Source organism: Chionomys nivalis, chromosome 1 (genome assembly GCF_950005125.1).
Source record: "Chionomys nivalis chromosome 1, mChiNiv1.1, whole genome shotgun sequence".
In the NCBI taxonomy this organism is placed as follows: Eukaryota; Metazoa; Chordata; class Mammalia; order Rodentia; family Cricetidae; genus Chionomys; species Chionomys nivalis.
In genome coordinates, this window is record NC_080086.1 from 68,227,652 (window position 1) to 68,251,918 (window position 24,267).

The 24,267-nt window shown below is 49.3% G+C and overlaps 1 protein-coding gene across 1 annotated transcript in view; it reads left to right on the top strand.

The window, feature by feature from the left end:
- The first annotated feature begins 759 nt into the window (after positions 1 to 759).
- Positions 760 to 24,267, top strand: part of Hk2 (hexokinase 2) — a 49,851-nt gene continuing 26,343 nt past the window's right edge. The window contains exons 1-2 of the mRNA XM_057777605.1: positions 760 to 1,253; positions 17,364 to 17,526. Of these exons, the coding sequence (XP_057633588.1) occupies positions 1,191 to 1,253; positions 17,364 to 17,526 (226 nt within the window). The 5' untranslated portion in view covers positions 760 to 1,190. The remainder of the gene's footprint in view (positions 1,254 to 17,363; positions 17,527 to 24,267) is intronic.

A 24,267-nucleotide genomic window follows, 5' to 3' on the forward strand; every position in this document is an offset into this window, starting at 1 on the left:
TCTCCCCAGCCGTTTGCTTTCCTGGTTTCCAGAAAGGCTGGATAATACAATGGGGAAGAGAATTCCGTTTCAGAGTGATACCGGTTCCTGTCTTCATCTACCACTTGTTAGCGATGTGACCTTGGGCAAATCTCATTAACAGCACAGCGCCCGGTTCCCTAATCTATAAAACGGGGTTAGTAAAACCCTTACGCTATTGGTATGACGGTTAAGAGGGGCTGACTTTTGTAAGGGCTGGCTTACTTCGCTTCAGGCATGCAGGGATCCTCTGAGTGAGCCAAAATCAAGATGAAAATTAAGATGCTTCATACTGTGACAGAGCAGTGGCAGCCCCTCACATGATCCGCAGATACCAGACTGTGTCCCTGTCCGCCCAGGGCGTGTGTTGGTGTTAATCACTTGTCTTTCCAGTCGCCCAACATCTCTTGGGTCCGCGATCACGCGCCCCCCACCCGAAGCCGTGCCTGACGCGGCGGTGGCTCATGCGCCCTGGAGTCCCAGGCCCTTGCCACGGAACACACGTCCCATCCCCGGCGCAGGGCTCCGCCCCTAGCCTCCGGCGCGCCTCTCTGGACGCCTGCTCCGGTGTCTGAGCGGCCGCACCCGCGGGCTCTGGGCACTGATTGGCTATGAATCGCGGGCGGGCAGCCGAAGAGCTCACACACCCTCTTCCCGCAGCCAATGAACGCGCGCACGTCACTGTCCGGGACTGCCCAAAGAGCCGGCAGCCCCTCAATAAGCCACATTGTTGCAGCAAACTCCAGTGCTGGAGTCCCAGGACACCACAGGCTACTCCGCGTTACCCAGCTAAGGAGATCCAAGGGCGGGAGCATCACGCCAGTGACCCTGAGAAGCTCGATCGTCGGAGTGGAGCAGCACTGTCATTCCTCCCAAGTTAAGCCTTAGTGACCCTGTGACTGAAGTTAGTGACTGGACTCTGGGCAGTTAGATCCGTCTCCAAGAGCGAGACTTTAGGCACTTTCCGTTGTTGTGACTAAACGAAATAAAGAAACTTGTTTCTGGAGACTCGAGGCTCCCAGCTGGTGAGCCACCGTGGTGAACCTTCTTTGTGTGACTCCTGGAGTCCTCAATCCCAACCGAACACCCGTGCCTGCGTACAAAGCGTTGCGCTCCCCCGCTAGCGCTCGAGTCTCGGTTTCTCTACTCGGGCCCCGTCTGGTCTCAGCAAGATGATCGCCTCGCATATGATAGCCTGCTTATTCACCGAGCTCAATCAAAACCAAGTGCAGAAGGTAAGTCACCACGAGCGGGGGAGGTTGGCTCGCTTTGGACCAAGTTGCGTGCTCTCCGGGAATCTGGAGCGCGTGGGGGATCTGCTTCCTCCTTCTTCGGGGCTGGGGACGTGGAACCAGTCTGGGTAGCTGGGAAAGTCCTAGGCACGAGAAGCCACGTCTGCTAGGCACCATCTGGGCCAGGGCGCGCACCACCGAGATACCCACCTCCCCGCGACCCGCGCGCGCTCTCCCCACACTTAGATCCCTGGTTTCTTGAGGGGCGGGTCGCCCTGCACGTAGTCAGAGTCTGCTGCGCCCACGTGGGAGGAGCCCCCTTCTTGCTGCCGAGTTCCGGCAAGAGCACGTGGGGAAGAATCCAATGTAGGGGGAGGAGGCGCGGTGGCAGTGTGTAGCAGCCGGGGCCCGGCCCTCTGGCTCTTAAGGACGCGTTGGAGAGGCTATCGGTTCCTCGTGGCGCCCCTTGGAGGTGGATCGGGAAAAAAAATAAAATAAAAGAAGTCACCCAGGAAGGAGCGGGAAAGGGTGCAGAAAGAGTGGCCCGCCGCGCCCCCTCCCCGGAACTGAACTACCCGGAACTGAGGCTCGAAAGGGGCGCCCCCTCACAGCAGATCTTCCTGGGGACCGCCCCGCCTTTAGTCCCTGCGTCCGGCCTCTGAGTTGGCGGATTTTGGATAGTACTTTCTGGTTTGCTACTAAAAGTTACACGAAGTGAACTCACCTTCCCACCCCAAGATTTCCTGAGTTCTTTTGTATTTTTTGGCCTCTGAAAGCGAACCTTTCAGCGCTCAGATCCTCCTGTGCCCACCTCACTCTCGGCAGCCCAAGCTAATCCGAGCTTTCGGTAGTGCGGCGGGTCATTTACATAAGAAAGGGCCTCGGGCCCTGCCTGGAGCCTCACTCTCTGCCTCGGGGTAGGGAGGTGGGGGTGGACCAGAGCCAAGCTCGGAGTACTCTAACTCCCGGGAGAATTGAGTTTCTAAAATGCCCAGGATTACGGGATTGGTTCCTGTCCTGGGCCCTAGTCCAAGATTTGAGGCAGGGAATGGTCTAGTATTGGCGGGGCGGGGGGGGGGGGGCGTGTTGTCCAGAGGGTTGTGTTAGAGCTGTGAGCCGTTGCTCAGTTACACACTTGAAATTTCAGTGTCTCGTGGGAACAGATTTTAGGGAAGTAGGGAAGTGCCTTCAGCACGTCCTAGGACGCCCCCCCCGCCCCTGGTCCTGAGTGCGTAGGACGGGATGATAGATTGCTCTTGATGTGTACAGGGCCCTGGCTGATGAACCTCACACCTGATTTAGTTGAGATTTTTCTCTGTTGGTTTGTGCTCTTTAATCTCTTGGGATGAGTGAGGTCTTTGATTCTGCTGATTCCTCTGGTCTTTTCTGTTCAAGATACGACAATCTCTTGGCAGTTCCTAAAACATACAGTTGAGGGAGGCCCCTTAATCGTAGAGAGAGTGAATTTCCCTCTTGGACACCTGAATTCTTTTTATGAACTTTCTCTCTGGTTGTGGAACTGTGGATGTATAACAGACACCCTAAGGGGCATGCCACGGAGTCATCTGTTTCCGGGAGTGGAAAGAGGATTGACTAGGGTGTCTGGAAGTGTGGTTTATTCACAACAGGACCCTGAGCCCCTTGAGGCTTATTGCTTCCTACCAGCTGCAGGTGACTGTGCCTGGCTGGCTTTATGAGGACTTGCCTGGGCCCTGGCTTTTTATGTTCCTAACCCCAGGACACTTGGATGTATTTCCTCTAAGTTACCAATAGGGACAGAATCAAATCAGGCCTGTAACTTAAACCAGGTGTACCATGGGATTTAGCCTCCCAGTTTAGACTCTGATCTGGCTTAGGTGTGCAAAGCTGTTTGATCCCCTGCAGTTTGAGAAAAGGCGCAGAGTATCTTGAGTGTCTCTGCACTGAGGAGAAATTAGGAAAGATGAAACTCTGGTTTAATTTTGGAGTCTTTGAGAAGTGCTTGATTTAGATTTTTAGTTTTTTGGGGGGGTTGGCACAGGATCTCTCTAGAGAGTTCTGGCTGTCCTGTGTAGACCAGACTGACTTTGAACTCGCAGAGATCTGCCTGCCTCTACCTTCCAAAAGCTGCGATTAAAGGCGTGCACCGCCACTCCGGACCTTGACCTTGACCTTGAACTTCCTTCCTTCCTTTTTTATTTTTATTTTTTTTGAGACAGGTTTTGACTATCCCTGGAGGCCTGGCACTTACCTGTAGACCAGGCTAGCATCTTACAGAAATCTGCCTACCTACCTCTGCCTCTGGATTAAGGGCCTTGGCCACCATGCCTGGCTTTTTTGATTTGCACTTCTCTGGGATCCCTCAGAAATGATCTCATTCTAGTCTCAGGGTTTGAGAGATGACTCACTGGCTACAGCTAGCCCCTCTAATGTCCTAGTGAACGAGTGCAAAGTCTCTGCTCACCGTTGCTAACTGAAAGTGGAATTCCACACGGAACATCTGCTGTGAACAGAGCTGTTCTAAGCTTCTGACACCGGCTGTTAGCTCACGGAGAGTCAAATAACTTCTGGAGATAAGTGTGATTAGTTTGAGTGTTCCTTATTTTATTGGCAAGGAGCTGAGGTCAAGATAAAGTTGTTCAAGATCACTTTAGAACACCAGGGTGGTTTCTGCTCTTTTTGGTAGGAACATCTTGTTCTTGACCACACACTTGCCTGCTATGGGAACAGTATACTGGAGTGTTCACTTGTGGTGCTGAGAACACTTTGAACCAGCGGGGTGGGGTGGGGGCACTGGTATAGCCAACTCCTGGGTTGGTTTGAGCAAAGACATTGGTGCCTACTGGGTCTTCCTAGGCCCTGGATTCCTTTTTACCTAATGACAGCTACAACCCTGTCAGTTGGTCTGCAGGTTCCTTCCAGACACCATAAGTTTTCCAGACTCTAGTCTTGGAGATAGACTGGTGTATTTCAGGAGGAGTCTTCTCCAGCCCTACCGACCGCCCCTCATCCCAACTTCATTTCCCAAAGTTCCCGACTCTCACTAGGTCTTTCTGCCCTTGCGCTCTCGGGGCCCTGATCACAAATGAAGTCCGACTTTTCTCTCTGTACCTCTCCTGTCTGCATGCATGCCTCCTCTTTCCTGCTTTCTGTCTTCCACCCGCTCCGTGCCTACATCACTGTGCTTGGTGGCGTTGGTTTAGCTACACCCTGCGGTAAGGCTGATGGGTTTCAGTTGGAATCCTTCCTCAGGCAGGGAGAATCCGGGCTGCTCCAGTTGATCATCACGGTTTCTGATCATGGATGGAGTGTTTAGAGTTAGTGTGGGAATGGGGGAAGGGCACTGGTGGAGGAATCAGTGAGGGGCACCGGGGTGTGTGAACCTTTGAGGAAGGGCGGCTCTCGGCTCTCCTTCACCTGAGGCTGCTGGGTGGGAGCGGAGACAGGGTGTGATTGTGTTTCCTGTGTCAAGGCCTTGTGTCCTGCCTGTGGAGAAACAGAAGGTTAGTTTCTTAGGGGGTGAGAAGCAGAGTTAATTTAGCCATGGTCAAACTGTCTCACTACCAGAAAAGTGACATTTAACTCCACTCCTATAATAAATAGGCTCATACACCCTCCTTGTCTGAGGAAGGGTGGACCTCAGCTCTAGACAGGAGGCACTGGGAAGATTACCTCCATCCCCCATGGAAGCAAGGGTCTTATGTAGCCCAGGCTAACCCTGTAAGGGAGGATTGCCTCAGACTCCTGGGCTCCCTGTTCCTACCTCCCAAGGGCAGGAATGAACAGATAACATGATTTTCAGAGCTGAACTTTTGTTTTTGAGGAGTTGACAACTCATTCAGCTGTTTTCTGGGGAGAAACAGAACAACACAGACCAGAGTTTTAAAAAGTCATAGCTAGAGTAAGCTCTGCTACCCAAAACAAGACACCAAAGCCAGGACCCCCCCCAACCCCCACCCCAGGGCTTCTGAAGACCTGCTCTTGGTAAGAGGGTCCATCCCTTTATCCTGGAGTTCTGGCGTCAGCCAGTTTGGTTTGGTTTTGGACACCGTGTAGTCAGCCACTGCCATTTCAAAGCATCGGGAATGGGGCACGGCAAGTCACCCCATATTTTATTGGCTGTGCCGGTCCCAGCAGGGCTTGCTTGGGTTGGCCATGGTATTGTCTTAGTGGCTTTCCAGCTGGGGTCCTCAGACATTTGGAGGTAGAAAATTTTCTGTATGAGGGGCTATCCCCTTCTATCATTGAATTTTATTTGCTTTTTGAGACAAATCTCTCAAGCTGACTTCCAACTCTCTAGGCAGTAGAGGATGACCTTGAAATTTGATTCAGCCGCTACACTCATGCCACTATCTTTGTTTTATGTTGTGTTAGAATCAACCTCAGGGCTTCATGCAGGATAAGAAAGCACTCTACAGACTGAATTACATGCTCAGTTCTTCTCTCTCTCTCTCTCTCTCTCTCTCTCTCTCTCTCTCTCTCTCTCTCTTTCTCTTTCTCTCTCTGACAGGGTCTCACTGTATGTATGCCTGGCTTGCCTAAAACTGCTATGTAGGCCAGGCTGGTCTGGAACTCACAAGAAGATCCACTTATCTCTGCCTCCTGGGTGCCAGGGTTAAAGGTGTACACCCCCAGACCCAGCTTCCTTCCTTCCTTGACAGTCTCAGAGCAACCCGAGCTGATCTAGATCTTAGTGATGTTCCTATCTTGACTTCTCAAATGCTGGGATTGTTGATATTGAGCCTTCTTGCCCTGCTAGCCCCCACCTTTCAATAGTGTGTCACGTGGGAATCTGAGGAAGTTGTGAGACCACGGCCTTAAACAAGCTCCCACCCATCACTGAAAGGCAGGCTCACAGGGTTGGGCCAACTAGAAAGCTATGGGCTGTGCCCTGGTTCCAGGAAGCCGCTGGGGAAGAATCACGGTCTCCTCCTCCGGGAGAATCTCCTTCTGGCCCTGTGAGAGTTTCTTGTTAGCTTTCCACACGTCTGAGCTGGGGCGAAAGGCTGGTGACCCCTGAAAGCAGCAGGTTCTTGGTTACATGATGGAGTCGGCTTGTGGGATTGAGTCCCGGTTATCCACCTAACAAGCATCGGCAGTTTGGGCCAGTTAGGAAACTTTCTAAGTTGCATTCTTTCTGGTTCCCTGGGGGAAGTGGCACCTCTACTCAGACTTTTAGGTGTCTGTTGCTGCACCCCGCGTTGAAGCATGCGCTCTTTGGGGAACCCTGCACCCACCCACCTTCCAGTAACTCTTTTTCAGGAACGAAAGGGCAGAGGGTGCCCAGGGCGATTAGTAGGCCTGCACCTCTGGGGACTGGCATAGGCTTCCTGTCATCTGCTCCAGACGCTGGCTCCCCTGGGGAAAGTCCTGGAGCTGACCTGTGCTGAAGTCATAGCACCCGACCACGGGAGGTGTGGCTGCCTTAGGTTCGTGGAGCTTCTTCCCCTAGGGCCTGAAGGAGACAGTATACCCTCATTCTTTTGGTTCATTAGATGGGGCCTTCTTGAGCCACACTGTAATAGTCTCTGTCGGGAACCCACTGTCTTCACCCTGACATTCCTTTATTACTTTTTGAGGTGCCAAGGGTTAAACTCAGGGCCTAGACAGATTCTCTGTCCCTGAACTATATCCTGTCCCATCCCCTGCCTTCTTTGTATGTGTGGTGGGGGAGAACATCAGGATCTCATATTGTAGTCCAGGCTGGACTGAACCTCACTATGTAGTCCAGGTTAGTCCCAAACTCATGAGTTTTCAGACCTTGGAGTGACGGGTGTGACCCACCCCACACTGCCCCTTGTATATCTTGAATAGGTTTTGTATTCTTTAGTTAGGATCTGGGAGTCTTGGCTGGGGGAGTAGAGACTCATTCCATGGTGGTTGTGAGTGCTTAGTGCTTCTGTCTGTAGATGTTGAGATTCCTTCTCTAGGGCGGCTTCGTGAAGACTTATCTCAGAACCTGTTCCGGAAGTCCTAGAAGTAATGGGATCAATCCATCCAGCAACCTTCTCTTCGTCCCTGCCTGGGTGCTAGTGCCCCTGTCCCTGGAGGTGTGGGTGCACTCCACATTGTGAAAAGCCCTTGCACCCGACTTTCCCTTTAGCCTCTCTAATGCCTGATAAAGGAAGGGATGAGGACAGATCCAACATCTGGGGTTCAGCAAGGGCATTTGCCCCTAATTTCCTTTCCCAGTTGAGGGGCTCTTCCTTCCTACTTACTATGTTTTTCCTGTTAGTGCTTTTCATGAAGCCTTCTAGACTCATCTGTTCCTTCTAGCTGTAAAGGTCTTTATTGGAAAGAGGGTTGAGACAGGGTCTCAAACCGTAGTCCGGCTGGCCTGGAACTCAGTGTGTTATTCAGGCTCCATTAAACTTGCAGCACCCTCCTGCCCCAGCCTCCCTCTGGATACCTGGGCTATTGTTTGTGTCAGCCACCTGTGCTGGATCTCCTATAAAGATCTTAAAGATAAACATCCCTTGTGCTTAGGAGCTGGTATCTCAGACCGCCCTCTTGCTGTATTGCAGAGAAGGCTCTGTTATGCCATTCAGGTAAGGACACCAGGTCAGCCTTTTGCCCAAGGGCGAGACAGAATTCAAACCCGGGCAGGTGGCCTCACTCTGGAGCCCGTGCACTTCACCACCCCCAACACAAAGCAGCCTGGGACAACTGGAGAAGGTTGTCTGTTTTATTGGGTTATGAGTCAGGTGTCAGTTGGAAAGGGACCTTAGGGATGATGTCATTCAAGCCCTTTTACGGTAAAGAAACCAGTTGCGGTGTACAAGGGGACTGGTCCAATATCTCCCACAAGTCCCAAATCTGGAACTAAGTTTCCGGCTCACTGTCCTGGTCCCGTTTCCTTCAGTGTCATCTTTGGGCGTGGGTTCCTCTAGAGCAAAGTCTGATTGACTCTGTGGGCTGTCTGTCGCTGTGGACTGTGTAACGTACGGCCCAACTGGGCCACCTTAGAGTGGATAGCCTTGTCCTTTCCACAGGTGGCAGCCTAGGTGGCCCTGGGCGTGTGAGCATATAGGTGTGGTCTTGGGTTGGGGGAGGAGTTCTGGGCTGTACGCGGAGCAGAGAGACAGACCCCGCAGAGGTTTGATTCAGCAGGTAGACAGTGGCTATAGAAAGAATGAGAGAAGATGCCCCTGTGGGTCAGGAAGCTGCAAGGCAGGTTGTGTGGTCCCTGGCCTGGGGCTGTCTAGAGAAGGCGAAGGGCCCTAGGGAGCCAAGCACAACAGGCAGGACAGGCAGATGACCGTGGAGGAAATGGTGTCAGCATCCCGCAGTGAGAGTCGTGGCCTGGAGAGCAGGGTCGGGCATGAGCGCCTGTCAGTCTGGAGTAACTAGTCTTCGTGTTTCTGTTGTTGTTACAGCCCCATGTTGGTAACCGTGACCCAGTACCAACTCAACTTGAATACTGAGAATTGCTGGCATCACAAATATGCCAAAGACTTGGTTGGTGCTTGTAGTCTTCTGGGAGCAGTGAGAATGGGAGGGACATGTCTAGTGAGCCTGGAACCAAGATGTCTGTCTGCACATCCATGGTCATTGCAGCAGCCGCTCATGGTAGTCAATTTATTGGCTATCAACAGATGTCCATCAATAGATGGGTTGGCTAAAGAAAATGTGGTATATACACATGAAATCTTATTCTGCAATGAAGAATAGTGAAATTATGTTTGTGCAGGGAAACGGATGGAACTGGAGATCATTTGATTGGAATATACCAGACGCAGGAAGATAAATTTCATATTCTCTCATATGCAGAATCTCGATTAAAAGAAAAATGAAACTGGACTGTGGTGGTGCACTCGGGAGGTAGAAGCAGTTGGATCTCTGAGTTCGAGGCCAGCCTGGTCTACAGAGAGTTACAGGACAGCCAGGGCTACACAGAGAAACCCTATCTTGAAAAACAAAACCAAAATAAAGCAAAGTATAAGAAAGTATGAGGGGAACTTTTAGAAACACAAAGGGGACCAGCAGAAGTGGGGTGGGCAGGAGATGGGATGGGGGTTAGATATGGACGAAGAACATGGTGTTTCTGTATGGAGATTATAGTGGTACGTCATTTCCTCCTTCGATTTTTCTCCCTCCAACCCCTTTTGTATCTCCCCTAACTTTTTTCCAAATTCATGACTTTTTCCTTGTTGCATATACTTGTGTATGCATGTGTATATGTAGTGTGTATGGATGTGGATGTGTGTATATAAACATGTACATGTGTATATGTAGTGTGTATGGATGTGGATGTGTGGATATAAACATGTACACATGTGTATATGTAGTGTGTATGGATGTGGATGTGTGGATATAAACATGTACACGTGTGTATATGTAGCGTGTATGGGTGTGGATGTGTGTATATAAACATGTACACGTGTGTATATGTAGTGTGTATGGGTGTGGATGTGTGTATATAAAGATGTGGATGTGTGTATATAAATGTGTACACATGTGTATGTTTTCGAGGCTGACCACTTGGTACTGGATAACCATTCAATGTGCTCTTCTCCAGGGAAGATGGTTTTTCCCACTTGAAGCATTCCTTAGTTTCTGTAGTTCTTCTAGGGTTGAGGCATCTTGAGATTTCTCCCTAACCCATCATTTTAAAAAATGCTTGACTATAGACTGATTTAAAAAAAATTTTTTTTGAGACACGGTTTCTCTGTGTAACAATCCTTACTCATTTTGTAGACCTGGCTGGCCTTAAACTCAGAGATTGGTCTGCCTCCCAAGTGCCAGGATTAAAAGTGTTTGCCACCACTGCCTAGACGAAAAAAAAAAAAAAGAAAAAAAAAGAAGAAGAAAGAAAAAAAGAAATCCTTTCTAAAAGAAAAGAGAAGCGCTAAGTGTGGCGCCATCCACCTTGAATTCCAGCACCTGGGATTGCCTGGGCTAAATTCTCAAAAACACAAGCAAAGCGAAAACAGAAAGTGGTTCTAAGCCTATGTTTTATAATCGCAATCCTACAGTTGTCTGTCCTCACCTTTGCTTTGTAAGTATTTCCTGGCATCTTTGCCTCTTGCTGGCAGAGTCTGTTGTCTCCTTTACCCTGGTGTCTTTGGTGCCCAGCCCTGGCACACTCGATCAGTTCATGGGTAAATGGATCAAGCCGGGGTCCCCCACACCTGGGACCTGTTGTTTGCTGCATTCTCCGTCTGGATGCAATAGCTAAACTGGGAACTGGAGGGCCCAGGCTGGGTATCCCCACTGCCCACCTCCTGGCCGCTGGCAAGTGCTGCCCCCTGGTCTGTCTCATTCCATGTGGCTGAGAGTGAGAACTGACCGAACAGGAAGGCCCGTGATTCACCACGGCACAGGAGGATCTTGGGGGAGTGGCCTGCATGCTTCCTCCTCTTCCACATCACCACACTGCCTCAGGCTCGTGAACACGCTGTGCGTCAGAGCTGGAGGCTCCCCAAGACGGCAGGGCCGCCCCAGCGAAGAGCCTCCTCTCCCATTTAAAGAAAGCATTCAGCAGATCTGTTATTTTCCACCAGTTGGGGTCAGATAGCACGGGTTGTAGCTCATCCTTGTGTCTTCTTCCTTGGGTCGCCCCTTCCTCCTTTAGGAGATACCTGGGCTTCCCTTGACAACTTCAGAGCATAAATTTGCTGTCCTCCGCTCAGCCTTGGCCTTGCTGGGAGGAGTCCGAGAGCATTATAATTAACAAGGACATGGAGAGCATCTGCTAGCTTTCCGAGGATGGACACACCTGTGCCCCAGGTAGGGGTGCCCAGTGAACCGACCACCTGACTGTGGGCCCTTGCCAGGGATTAGGCTTGTGGTCTGGGAAAGCTTCTCCAAGCCTTGGTTTCCTTGTCAAAGGCTGGTGGTAAAACATTGGCAAAGGAATAATGATATATATTTATGAATGAAATTCTTTTGAAATTGTGCTGCAAGCCCGTGTCAGCACACGAGCCATGGCAGTGTGTGGCCAAGTTTAAAGCAGAGTGTCCTCTCTCACCTGCCCTCTTGATCTCTCTGATATGGGTGCTTTGACAGCACACACATAGTATGTAGGCTAGGGACAAGTTCTTGATATCTGCCTTTTGTTGCTCCTACTTCCTTATACAGGGTCTTTCTATGTAGCCCAGGCTGGCCCAATACTTGAACTCTCCCTGTCTTAAGCCGCCCCCCCAAGTGCTGGGATCACAGATGTGTGGCATATAAAGTAGTATCAGTGGTGTATACAGTTAGTGTATATATCAGGTACATATTTTAAATTTTAGTTATGTTTGTCTCTTTTGTGTGTGTGTATGCATTTGTGTGTGTACTTGCACACACACTTGCGGAAGTCAGAGGACAACTTGCACCTGATGGGTTCCTAGGATCGTACCCTGGTCATTGGACTTGGCAGCTCCTTTACCCGCTGAGCCATCTCACCAGCCTGGTGTATTTTATTTTATTTTTTTATTATTTTATTATTATTATTATTATTTTTGATTTTCGAGACAGGGTCTCTACGTAGCTTTTTGGTTCCTGTCCTGGAACTGGCTCTTGTAGACCAGGCTGGCCTCGAACTCACAGAGATCCGCCTGCCTCTGCCTCCCGAGTGCTGGGATTAAAGGCGTGCGCCACCACCACCCGGTTAGCCTGGTATATTTTAAATTATTTTTGTACTACTGGGGATCAAACCCAGGGCCTCATGAATTACTGCGATTACAGGCCTGTGCCATCAGGTCCAGGCTTCTTAGCTTTCTGAATTGAAGTGTGATACACATAAGAGACTAAATAAATACGTGTGGGCTAACAGCGCCACCCATCCTGTATCACCAGTCACCCCCACTTTCTGGCACCAGTTCTCCCTATCTCCCCCGAAGGGCTTCTCACTGTATCCCAGGCTCACCTAAGCCAAGGATGGCTTTGAACTCTCCGATCCTCCTGCCTTCACCTCTTAGTTCAGGGATTGATTGCAGGAATGCATCCCTGAGCCTGGAACCCTCACGACTTGGATTCATGTGAATGGACTCCCTGGGTTGTTCCTACTGTGCCTGCTTCTCTCACTGCTCGTCTGGAGAGGCACATTTGTGTCTTTGTGGATGGTGGCAGGGGCGTGTCCTCATGCTGTGTGATAGTTGCCCCGCATTCCTAACTGTCCTGTAGGAGGCCGAGGCCTGAGACGGTTGACGTAGTCCTTTCTTCAGGACAAGAACCTAAGTGTTAAGAAAGCCGAAGCTCAGCCCGTTGGTTTTGGAACAGGCTTTTTTTGCTAGATTACCCAGACTGACCCTGAACTCACTTTCTCGTCAATCAGGCAGTCCTTGAACTCGAACCTAATAGTAAGATTGGATAATGTTCCTCCAGGACCACTGGAGAAAACCTTCTGAATAGTAGTAATGAGGATACCCAAAGACTGGAGACGGGGGTCAGCTGTGTGTCCGGCTCCCTTCATGGCTTTGCTTTGCTGTGGTGAAGCCGGTGTGGTCACCTTTTTACCCTGTTTCTGCCAGGAGGGTGTGCCTTTCAGAAATGACTGATCATTTGGTTGTTCATGTATTATTTATGCTCCATCTGCCTCCTGAAACAACTTGGTGATTTAGGTCAGCTTCGGTCACAGGATTTCTTGACCAAGGCATTAACAGGAGCTGAACGCAGATCTTTGTCCTTCCTCACACTTAAGGCGAAAGGACAGGGCTCTTCTGGAATCAGGATTTTCATCCCTTGGCCGATAACAGGAAGGATGGTGACTCTGGTACCCAAATGTCCTGCCATAAAATCCTGCAGGGCATTCACTGGCCAAGGGAGAACCAGCCAATAACGTGGGTGGCTACTTTAAAATGCTCAAGTGGTCTTTGTTTCTTTTCCAGATTTCTGTTTTGTTTTGACGAGACAAGGTCTTGCTATGTAGCCAAGGCTGGCCTCAAACTTGTGGTTCTCCTGGCTTAGCTTCCTTAGTGCTGGGATTATAGATTTGAGCCACTGTGCCTGCTATGCGCTTCCTCCCTCACCGGGCAGGGCTTGAGGGATGAGGAGGTTTTGAAGGACCGGATGATACCGGCTTCCCTTCTGGATAGGATTTGCTTTTCTTTCTACCTTTCTTTCTTTTTCTTTTATTTGAGGCAGCTCTGGTCTGGAACTTGCTCTGTAGATCAGGCTGGCCTCGAACTCGAGACTCGCCTACTTGTGATAATCCATTGCTGGGATTAAAGGCATAGACTACCACCGCCTGGCTGTGTTTGCTTTTCTTTATAGCTTGTCCTGTCTCCACCTCCAACTCTGGAGGAAGAGTCACCGTCAGACTGATGATGTGGGAAAAATGAAACCGACCCCAATTGCCCAATGAGGAAGTTCTAATCTCTTCAGCATCTCCGGGCTATCAGCTAGCAGAGCTCTCTAACGCGCCCTTGCCTTGGGTAGCCTGGCAGCCTTCTCTTCTCTGACCCCAGTCAGCTTTGCTCAGGTCTGCCTATGACTCCCCAGTCTGTTTTCCGCTTCTCATTCAGATAGAGACCTACAGGGAAAGCCTCCCCCTTTTTAAAATATGAGTTCTTGGGGTGGAATTCAGGTCCTTATGTTTTTAAGGCAACTTTGCTAGCTGAGTTTTCCCTAGCCCCATTCCCTGCCCTTTTTAAAAGCAAATTCTCACTCTAGCCCAGGCTGGCCTAGAACTTACTCTGTAGCTGGGGCTAGCTTTCAGTTTGCTGCAATCTTCCTGTTCGAGTACTAGGCTCATGGGCTTGCTTCACTGCCTGAAAGACTTGGCAGAGTACAAGAAAATGACTGACTTAAGGCGACGAGACTCCAGGAACCTGACCAGGTTTGATCACATTGTTAACGCCGAGGAACCGTGTTCCAGAGAGGGGTGAGGCTCTTAGACTCAACCCCAGCAATGCCCATTTGGTCAGTCTGGAACGAATATTTAGAGTCTAGGCCATCCTCAAATGTTCAGTGTAGCCAAGGGTGACCTTGAACTCTTGTTTGTCCTGCCTACACCTCCCAAGAGCAGGGATCACAGGCCTGACCACCTGCACTTAGGGCTTATTATTTTCTATTAATTTTTCATATCAGTCAAAATATCATTGATATTTTTTCATTTTGATTATGCTTTTCCCATTCCTCAGCTCCTCCCAGATCCTCCCCAACTTCCTACCTACCCAGATAGTTCTCTCTACCCTTCCCCAGAAAATCAAAATCAAAACAAACACAAAATCAATAATAAAAAAATAAACAAACACACAAACTGAAACACAACTCCCTCAACACAGAAGAGGCTCTGCAAGTGCCTCCTGCGATGCCCGATTGCAGCCCAGACTGGAAACCCTTATCCCGAGAGGCCATTTGGAGACCCTGCAGGAGTTATCCCAGGCTCGTTCAGCTGTGACTAAAGACTGGGGTGAGGGGGCTCTAACCTCTGGGGAACTGAGGGAAGTAGCCGCACGTTTGAAAGCGTTCAGCCTGAAGTCGGGCAAATGCAGTGATCAAACACACACATTCACTCCACTTTTATGTTAGCTGCCCCAGAGCTCCCTTTCCTAAGAGTACTTGTGTTTGGTTGGTGTCCCCACTGTGTGTGAAAGTAAAAACTAGTCCCACCCCCCAAAGGGGTCTTCCGTGACTCCAGGCTTGTGTCCTCCCGGGGACAAATAAAGGGTTCTGGAAACTGCTTTCACTTCTGGAGGTGGCCCTTGGCCGCCACTCATCCTGTAAGTGCACCCACGGAGGGAGGAATGGGCACCGGTGGCATATTTAGGAAGCTATGGTGCTAGGATCTGTAACACAGGTCTGGAGAAGTTCTTTCAAAGACAACAGTGATCAGGTCAGGAGGGGCCTTAGGTTAGTAAGCAGCCTGGAAATGTTTACCCTCTGCTAGTGGCCACAGTGCCTTTATCATTTTTGTCTGCCACTGGAAGGTGATAAGATCTCCTGAGCAAAGGGTAAAGAGGCCTCTAAGAAAGGGCAGCCTTTTAACTCATTCTTGGAGTTAAGAATGAGAACAATTAGCAATTAAAGCCCCCGAAGGTGGGGCTGGGGCTGGGGCTGGCTCAGTTGGTAAAGTACTTAGCTTAGGAGCAGGAGGACCTGAGCTCTGTCCCCAAATTGCATGGTGTCCTCCTCTCTCTCTCTCTCTCTCTCTCTCTCTCTCTCTCTCTCTCTCTCTCTCTCTCTCTCTCACACACACACACACACACACACACACACACACACACTAAAATAAAAACTCAGGAAGTTTGAAGATAAGCCAAGAGAGATTGCTGCGGAATTTGCTCTTTTGTAGACACAACTTCACACTTAGGAAGCGGCACAGAGGCCCATCACAAGGACTCAGCTCTGCCATGTGGGATTTCGTCTACCTCCCTGGCAAACGGTGGAGAGGGGGTGTTCTCTCGTGGAAACAGTAAAGTAGGGCCTCTAATTCTGCCATGTTTCACATTTGAGGCGGTGCATCAGAAGGAGAAGGATGCACCGCCCTGTGTCAGGATTCTTGGGTTATCTATTCTCGCCCTTGGAAGATAGCCCCTAGGCTGCCCCCATCACAAGAGTAAATCACTAGTGTCCTTCAGCATGATGCCTTCTAGCTATGGTGTTCAGGAAGTTAGGGTTAAATGCCCGTTGGGTGGGTTAACCAGGGTGTAGCTAAATTGGAAGACCAGGAGCATTATTTCCAAAGTGTGGTTTAGGTACGGGCAAGAAAAAGCTCAAGTCCTTGGAATAGCTGGGAGGCCTGAGCGTTGTCTTCAGGAGGGCCAGTGCAGGCTCTGGAGGAGAGGGGTCAGGGCTGGCAGGAGGTGATGGGATATGCATGTAGTTTCAGGATCCTCAATGCAGCGGAGGACAGCTTGGATTTACTGCACAGACGGAATGTGGACGAAGAGCAGAGACACGCCCTATGACAGGGAAGTGGACGGAGGCTAGCTTACGTGGGGCTTAGGATGTTTGATGGCTTTCTTAGTCATGGTTCTATTGTTCAGAAGAGACACCATGACCAAGGAAATTCTTACGAAAGGAAGCATTTAGCTGGGGGCTTGCTTACAGTTTCAGAGGTTTAGTCCATTATTGTCATTGTCAAATCAGACAGGGATTGCGCTGGAGCCGTCACTGAGAGCTCCACCCTGATAAGAGGGGTAGGGGGAAGAGGGCGAGCCGGGAGAGGAGAGACACTGGTCCTGATATGGACTTTTGAAACCTCAGTTCACCCACCCCCAGTGACAGACTTCCTCCAATAAGACCACCTACTCCAACAAGGCCACACTTCATAATCCTTCTGATCTTTTGAAGCAGCTCCTCTCCCTGTGACTAAACATTCCAATATATGACCCTACGGGGGCCATTCTTATCTAAACCACCACAGTGGGAAACCCCTAGCAGAAACTAAACACAGGAACAGAAGCGTCTGGGTGGGGGTTGGAAAACTGATGGAAAGGTTAAAGATAGAACTGGGGATTGTGTAAAAACCAGGGAGGAGGTGATGGCTGCTAGCCCTGGGGTGAGGGGTGATCGCATTGGTCATGTGAGATGAGGCCAGTTTGGGCAGCAAGAGAAGAGGGGAGGCCACAAGTCTCTGCCATAGGATGTTATTGTTTTAATTTGGTTTGTTTGAAAATGACTTCTCTTTCCCAGATGTCTCCCCCTAGTTCTCTATTCTCTAGAAATTAAGTTGTTTTTCTTGTTTTTTGGCTTTTGGGGGTTTTTGTTGTTGCTGTTGTTGTTCATTTTGATGAGTCATGTGTAGCCTCTAAGTGGCCTTGTGCGTCAAAGAATGACTTTGAACTGATCCTACTACCTCTGCCTCCAAAATGTTAGAATTTGGGGACCCACCAGGCCTGATAGGTTTTGTTGCGTTGCTTTGTTTCTTGCAGTGTTGGTATTCAGCTGGCGTCTTGTATATGCCAGGAAGTGCTTCACCGCATGTTTTTAGCTGGAGTTCAACTGCCAGCTCCAGAGAATACACACGTGTGCGTGCGCGCGCGCACACACACACACACACACACACACGGCTTTAGTGTGTTGTTTAGGCTACCTTGGAACTGCAATTCTCCTGCCTCTGCTTCAGCTCCTGAATGCTTGAGTTACAAGCCTAAGTTTGTTTGTTTTTGAAAGGCTGAGTGATATCTCTGACATGCAATACTATACTATCATGACTATACTATAGTTCATTTAACCCATTGGTATCTATTGTCCCCACTCCAGGTTGACCAATATCTGTACCACATGCGTCTCTCAGATGAGACCCTTCTGGAGATTTCTAGGCGGTTCCGGAAGGAGATGGAGAAAGGACTAGGAGCCACCACACACCCTACTGCAGCTGTGAAAATGCTGCCCACCTTTGTGAGGTCAACTCCGGATGGGACAGGTACTGTGTGTGTGTGTGTGGGGAGGGATGTGATCACTCCAAGAATCCCTGGACTGGGAGTCCACTTGGTTGGCTTTGTTCAGGGACACAGAAAACTAGTCTCAGTCAAGAGCTTGGTTTCACCCTTAGAAGTCAACGCAGGCTGACGCAAACACTGAGGGCTGAGTGGAAGGCCGCTGTAGGAATGGGATGACCATCCAACAGCTTGGACAGCGGGGGTCAGAACTCTACTTTGTCAGTCTGCTGACAGCCATTGGTTTTCTGCTCATGTGTTGAGCACGTCTTCTTGGCTCAGTTTGGGTTTCCCAGTTCCACATAGATAGCGCACCGTGCTGGTGGTTAGCCATGACAACCATGGGGTGATGGGCACAGCTGTAGGCTATGGAAGCCACTCTCTGTCCAACCTGTACCTAGTTCCATTCACAGTGTTTAGATTGTTTTATGAGCTCCACGAGAAAGTGCTAGAAGTTCAAGCAAACTAGAAAAAAAAATGTGAAGAGCCATTGTATATATCCCAGTTTTGTTTCTGTGTGTGTGTGTGTTTGGTTTTTCTATGAAACAGTTCTGGCTATCCTGAATTCACTCTGTAGACCAGTCTGCCCTCAAATTCACAGAGATCCACCTACCTCTACCTCACTAGTGCTGGGATTAAAGGTGCATACCACCTTCACTCGGCCCAGTATTCTTAAAAATATTTGTATTTTTTTTATGTGTATGAGTGTTATATCTGCGTGTATATCTATACACCACACGTGTGTCTGCCCGCGAGGCCAGAAGAGGGTGTCAGATCCCCTGGAACTGGATTTACAGATGGTTGGGAGCTGCCATGTGGTGCTGGGAATCGAATCCAGGTCCTGACGAGCTGCCAGTGCTCTGAACTGCTGAGGCATCTGTCTCTCTAGCCCTGAAGGTGGAAATAAGAAGCTGTTGTTTGATCCTCTGTTTGGATAATCTCTTTTATGATGCCACTAAGTGAGAGGTTTTTATTACACTGATGGAGACTGATATTGGAAAGATAGTGTTATTTGACTTTCTGGGGAGAAGTAGACAAACATCCATCTACTTAGGCCCCAACACAGACCAAAGAAACCACCTCACTGAAGTCCAGCCTGGTGAGCAAATGGGTTTATTGGGGTCACTTCCAGGAGCATGGGTGACTCAAAGACAGCTTCATGCCAGCAAAGCCCATCCCAGCATAGGTGACCACTTAGAAAAGCTGCAATCCTACAGCTCCTTGCCCAACTTGCCCGCAGCTCCGTGGTCTCCTTACTTACCACAGTGCGTGCTACTGTTGGTACAGCCTTAGGGGAGGGGCCTTTTGCATTTGTGACTTCCTGGTCTTCCTAAGTTTAGTTAACTTCCTGAACCCTTTGTATTCACCAGCTTCCTGAGTCTTACCAACCTCCATCCAGGAGGGAACCTTCCAATGACAGGAAATAGCCACGGGACAGTTGGGTGAGGCTAGATCCCAGAGGGCCTTGCATGGGCCCCTGAAATGTAGAGTTTCCTTCTGTTGCTATGGTGGAGGTGATGGAGTTTTGGAGGGGTGGGGTGTGCACAGAATCTTCAGGCCCATGTTAGTTCATCAGCACAGGTTGGGGTGTCTGGGAGACATAGTCAATGGCCTCGGGGGTCGGCATGATGGTCAGGGAAGAGAAGATTCAAAGCCAGTGCCAGGAGGTTGAACCTGCACTTTGGTTTTGGTGGCAGCATCCCTGGAGGTAGAGGTGGGATTGAGCATTGGCAGAGAGACCTTGCTTACTAGTCCCCAGAATCATCTATGTTCTAGACCAGCACTTCTGAGGTTCATGAAAGGTGGGGTGCTAGTGTGAGTTCTTTATCTGGGAGTGCGAGGAGAGTGCCCAAGCCATTGGAAGAATCAAGAAGTTGACTCAGAACCTGAGGGAGGAGACGACTCTAAGAAGTGAGTCCACTTGTAGTTCCCCAGGCCATGCAGGGTCCGTGGCCAGTCCACTCGTAGTTCCCCAGGCCATGCAGGGTCCGCGGCCAGTCCACTTGCAGTTCCCCAGGCCATGCAGGGTCCGTGGCCAGTCCACTTGCAGTTCCCTAGGCTATGCAGGGTCCAGGCAGTGGAAGGCTGCTCTCTGTTTGTACCTGATCTTGTTGTGTCCTTGAGGAAAACCTTTTTGAGATTCTCTGAGATCTGGTTTAACAAGATTTTTGTACAATTCCTAAAATAAGTATATTTGCTGAAGCCTTTTGACCCAGCCAGACCCCAGTAGTGAGCATGAGTTCAGGGTCATTGTCTGAATGAATGTGGGTCTTTTCCAGGCCCGCAAGGAGCCCCTTGAAGTGTGTGTGTGGGGGGGAGCTGGGAGTTCTGCTGTGCTGTGCCCTCTAGATTGGTATGTTTACCAGTCCTCATTCTGATGGGAAACTGTGCCCCTATCTATGGTTCAATGTGACCTTCTGGTGAATGGATTGACTTCTGAAGGACAGAAGTATTTTGTTAAGGAACTGAAGTACATTTTATGAGCTAGGGACTAATCCTGAGCATGTTAATCCTTAACATGTGTTAAGATTTATTTATGTTTTTAGCTGGGCGATATTGGTGCACTCCTTTAATCCCAGCACTCGGGAGGCAGAGGCAGGTGGATCTCTGAGTTCGAGGCCAGCCTGATCTACAAGAGCAAGTTCCAGGACAGGCTCCAAAGCTTCAAAGAAACCCTGTCTCGAAAAATGGAAAAAAAAAAAAGATGTATTTATTTTTGTGTGTATGAGTGTTGTGTTTGCATACCTGTCTGCCATGTGCTCTGTCGGGAGGTCAGAAGAGGGCACTGGGTCCACTGGACTGGGGTTACAGACTGCGCCATCGAGTGGGCACTGAACACTGAATCTGGATCCTTTATAAGAGCACCAAGTGCTCAGCATTGCTGAGCCACCTCTAACTGCAATTCGTTTACTTAAACAAAAGTTCTATAAGGTATGTTTTTATTTTTTTATTTATTTTCATGAATATTTATTTAGTGTTTGGGGGCACTTGGGTGAGTATCGAGGACAACTTGCTGAAGTAGGTTCTCTCCTACCGTATGGGTCCTGGGGAATGGACCTTAGGTTGTCACGCTTGGCAACAAACAAGTACCTTTACCGTCAGAGCCATCTCACCAGCGCCTAAAAGAGATTTTTATCCTCCTTTTTAGATTATGAGGTTTTGATGGTCAAATACTTTGCCTAAGTTCACACCACTAATGACAGGCAGAGCCAGGAATCAAACATGAATAGGCCAGAGTTACCAGGTGTGTGTGTGTGTCTGTGTGGATAGCAAGTGCTCAACTCAAGCTTTTGAAATAAGATTGTGCTGGTGGTTTAGGTGGTATGACAGGCAGGTGACAAGTGGTGTATAGGACAGCTCGGCGAATCCACATGTTCCTAGCCGTGTTGTTTATAATGCCACCATATTGAAAATGAACGTATCTTTGCCTGAAGGAACAGTGCATAACATTTACTTTATGCAAATGAGCCTGCCTACTACAGAGCTCACAACATAATGAGTTGCCGGAAGACACATAACCCCCTAGTCATTGGATACAAAGAAAACTCAAATGCTTCAAAGCATCCTTGCACGAGGTACGGTCACATCCATCCTGAAGTCACTGAGACAGAAACTGTACTGTGTGTACCGGATAACAGATAGTCCCGTGATAAGGCTCTCTCAGAGCCTCAGTGATAGGTACTCCAGAAAAGGAAAGTTGATTTGCAGAGCAAGCAGGTGGTAGGCCAGCTCAGCGCCAATGCCCAGCCCTGAAGCACACCCCCAATGGCACGCTTTATTCTCCGTGTACCTCCCACGTGCCTAGCACAACAATGCTTCATTCTTCTTTTGAGAACCCTGGTTCAGCTGGATCCACAAAGTCCTCTCCATGGTCCTGTCATCTGTGAGGCCGTGGTGTGCCACATTCCCGTGTCCTGCCTTTGAAGAGTGAAAATTGTCTCGGGGAGAAAACGCTTACGCAGATGAGACAATTAGAGAGTGATACCGGGCCATATAATGCAAGCACAGGCGCGATAAGGAGAGACCGGCTTGGTGATAGGCTGTGTGGAAGCTGCCGGAGCCCCTTATCTTGGTTGCTGTGTATTATACCAACATCCATGCCGCGAAGGCCTGAGTCAACAGCGAGCGCACAAGCCAGTTAATAAGTGGGTTTCTGTGGTGCCGCCAATCTAAGCAAAGATTGTGCTGATAGCCTCTATAGTGGGTGGCATTTTCATATGTTGGGTACTGGGTCAAACACCTGTTCATTTGTTGTATATTGATTTTTTGTTGTTGTCGTTTTTTTTAGATAGGGCCATATATAGCCCTTGTGTAGCAGTCCCCAGAGGCCGCTGGTGTTGTGCTGTAGGACAGGCTGGGGCAGGTCCCTTTCTGGGAGTGTAGAATTTGTTATAAGGTCAGTTCAGAAACTGAATGTAGACGTCTACTTGGGAACCGAGTGAGGGATCTTGGAAGTTCATGGCTAGATGCTTCTGGCACTGGTGGCCAGGAATGGTCCTGTGTTTCGTGAAGCCAATGCAATCCAGTTGTCTAGATTTCCCAGCTTCACCACTTAATCGCATTACCTGTCTACACTGGGTAGTCCAGTGCCCTAGAACGCCGTCCCCCACTGCTGCTTGGCTGGGCTGCCGTGCACTTTCTACGCCCATCCTCTGCAGTGCTTCTCACACTCCAGCCTTGCGACAACATGATTGACCTGTTTGGGAACAAGAGTCTTTGACGATGACATTTGCGAGATCCTGGCAGCCCAGGATGAGCTCTGCTGTAACTGCTTTCGCCAGGGCCTATTTTGGCATTATATAGTTATACCAGACCCGTGTCCTGACATGCTGACACCTAGCCATGCCATGAACTTCACGTGCTCACCAATTTTCTCCATCTGGCAGCTTTGTACTAAGTCTTGTTGCCTGTGCCTGAACGGTGTCCTTGTACGGGCAGAATTGATCGTCTCTATACCACCTTGTATGGGCAGAATTGATCGTCTCTGTTTTCTCCTGGCTGGGCTGCAGTCAGAGGCTGGGTTCCAATCAGAACAACTGTGGAACTCTGACGAGCTGTCTTCAATGCTCACTGTTGAAGCAACTGATGTCAGGGAAATGCTTGATCCACAGACTCATGACGGATTCAGGTTTCTTTCCCTCCACTGTGTGACCCACTTCAGTGCCAGCAGCCTACAGGGGCGGGGCAATGGTTAGAAGGCACAGTTTGCTCTAACATGAGACACACTTTATCTCTCTCTCTTTTTTTAAAGTTTCATTTTGTGTTTATTTCTAAGACCAAGCAGCCCTGGCCGGCCTGGAATATGCTATGTAGACCAGGCTGGTCTTGAACTCACAGAGATCTGCCTCTGCCTCTTGAGTACTGGGATTAAAGGCGTGTACCACGACTCCTGTCCCTTCTATTTTAAATTATATATATATATATATATATATAATATTTCAATATATATATATCTTTAGAGTGTGTCATAGTCAGTGCCCTGAGAGGCCACAAGAGGATGTCCAATTGCTCAGAGCTGAAGTTAAAGTAATTGTGTGTGGATGCTGGGAACCAAACTCAAGCCCTTTGGAAGAATAGCACATGCCCTTAATCTCTGAGTCATCTCTCTAAGTCCCAGGTTTTTGTCTTTTAACTTTCAAAATAAGTTTTAATCATACGCTCTATATACAAGTTACTGACCAGCCATTTTAATAAAGTGAAAAGTCGAAAACACAAAGTTGATGCCTTTTAATGATTGTCCATTGCCCCACATCAGTGACGACAAAGAGAAGGGGGAGGGCGTCTAGAAACAGACTATTGAAGGTGGGCAGGGTCCAGTGCGAAGCTGGGGCCTGAGTGATCGATCACCACCACTGAAGTAGTGACTTTTAGCTGGGTACCGTGGCTCATCCCTGTAATTACAGCACTCTGGGGCTTGGGGGAGGAGCCAAAGCAGGAGGATTGCGTGATTTTGAGGCCAGCCTGGGCTACAGAGTGAGGCCTCATATAATCAAACTTCAAAACAAAGGCCGGTGAGATGGCTCGGTGGGTAAAGGCAACTCAACAACCTGAGTTTGGTTCCAGGGGCCAGCATGGTGAAGGAAGCGACAGACAGCTGTCCTCTAAAGGCTACATCCACATACATAAATATATGTAAAACAAAACCAAAGCAAATACTTCATTAAATGACCCCACCTCTATTTGGAGAATGTATCACAGATCTAAATTTAATTGAATGAAATCTTATGGTGCAAAAACCCACAGAAGAAACAGAAACAGTGAGAAGAAATAAAACTGGAGATGGGCTCGAGTGAGCTACTATTGAGTCTCTCCCTCACCCTCGCTACAGGCAGGCCTTGCCACTTTGAAGCATGCCTAGAACCATGGGAACTGAGAGGGATATCCCTTGTTTAGAAGGGGCTCCCAGAATCCACCATTTCTAAGTAGCCTGTTTAATCACCTGCTGTTGGGGCTTAGGGGCCACGCGCCAGCCCCAACCCTGACCCAGGACACTACGGCTTCGAAACATGAGGCCAATCGCCTTTTTATTGCAAGGCACTCTTAACAGAGCTCTGACTGGGCCTTCTGTGGCATGTGCCCGACAGGAGAAGCAGGTGGCGATCTATTTTAATTAGTGGCAAGTACCTAATGATTGAAAATAGACCCTGCTGGGACATTCAACTGGCCCCTGTCCCTCAACCTTAAAAACAAAATAAAACAAAACAAGAACCCAGACGTCAGTGGGAGAA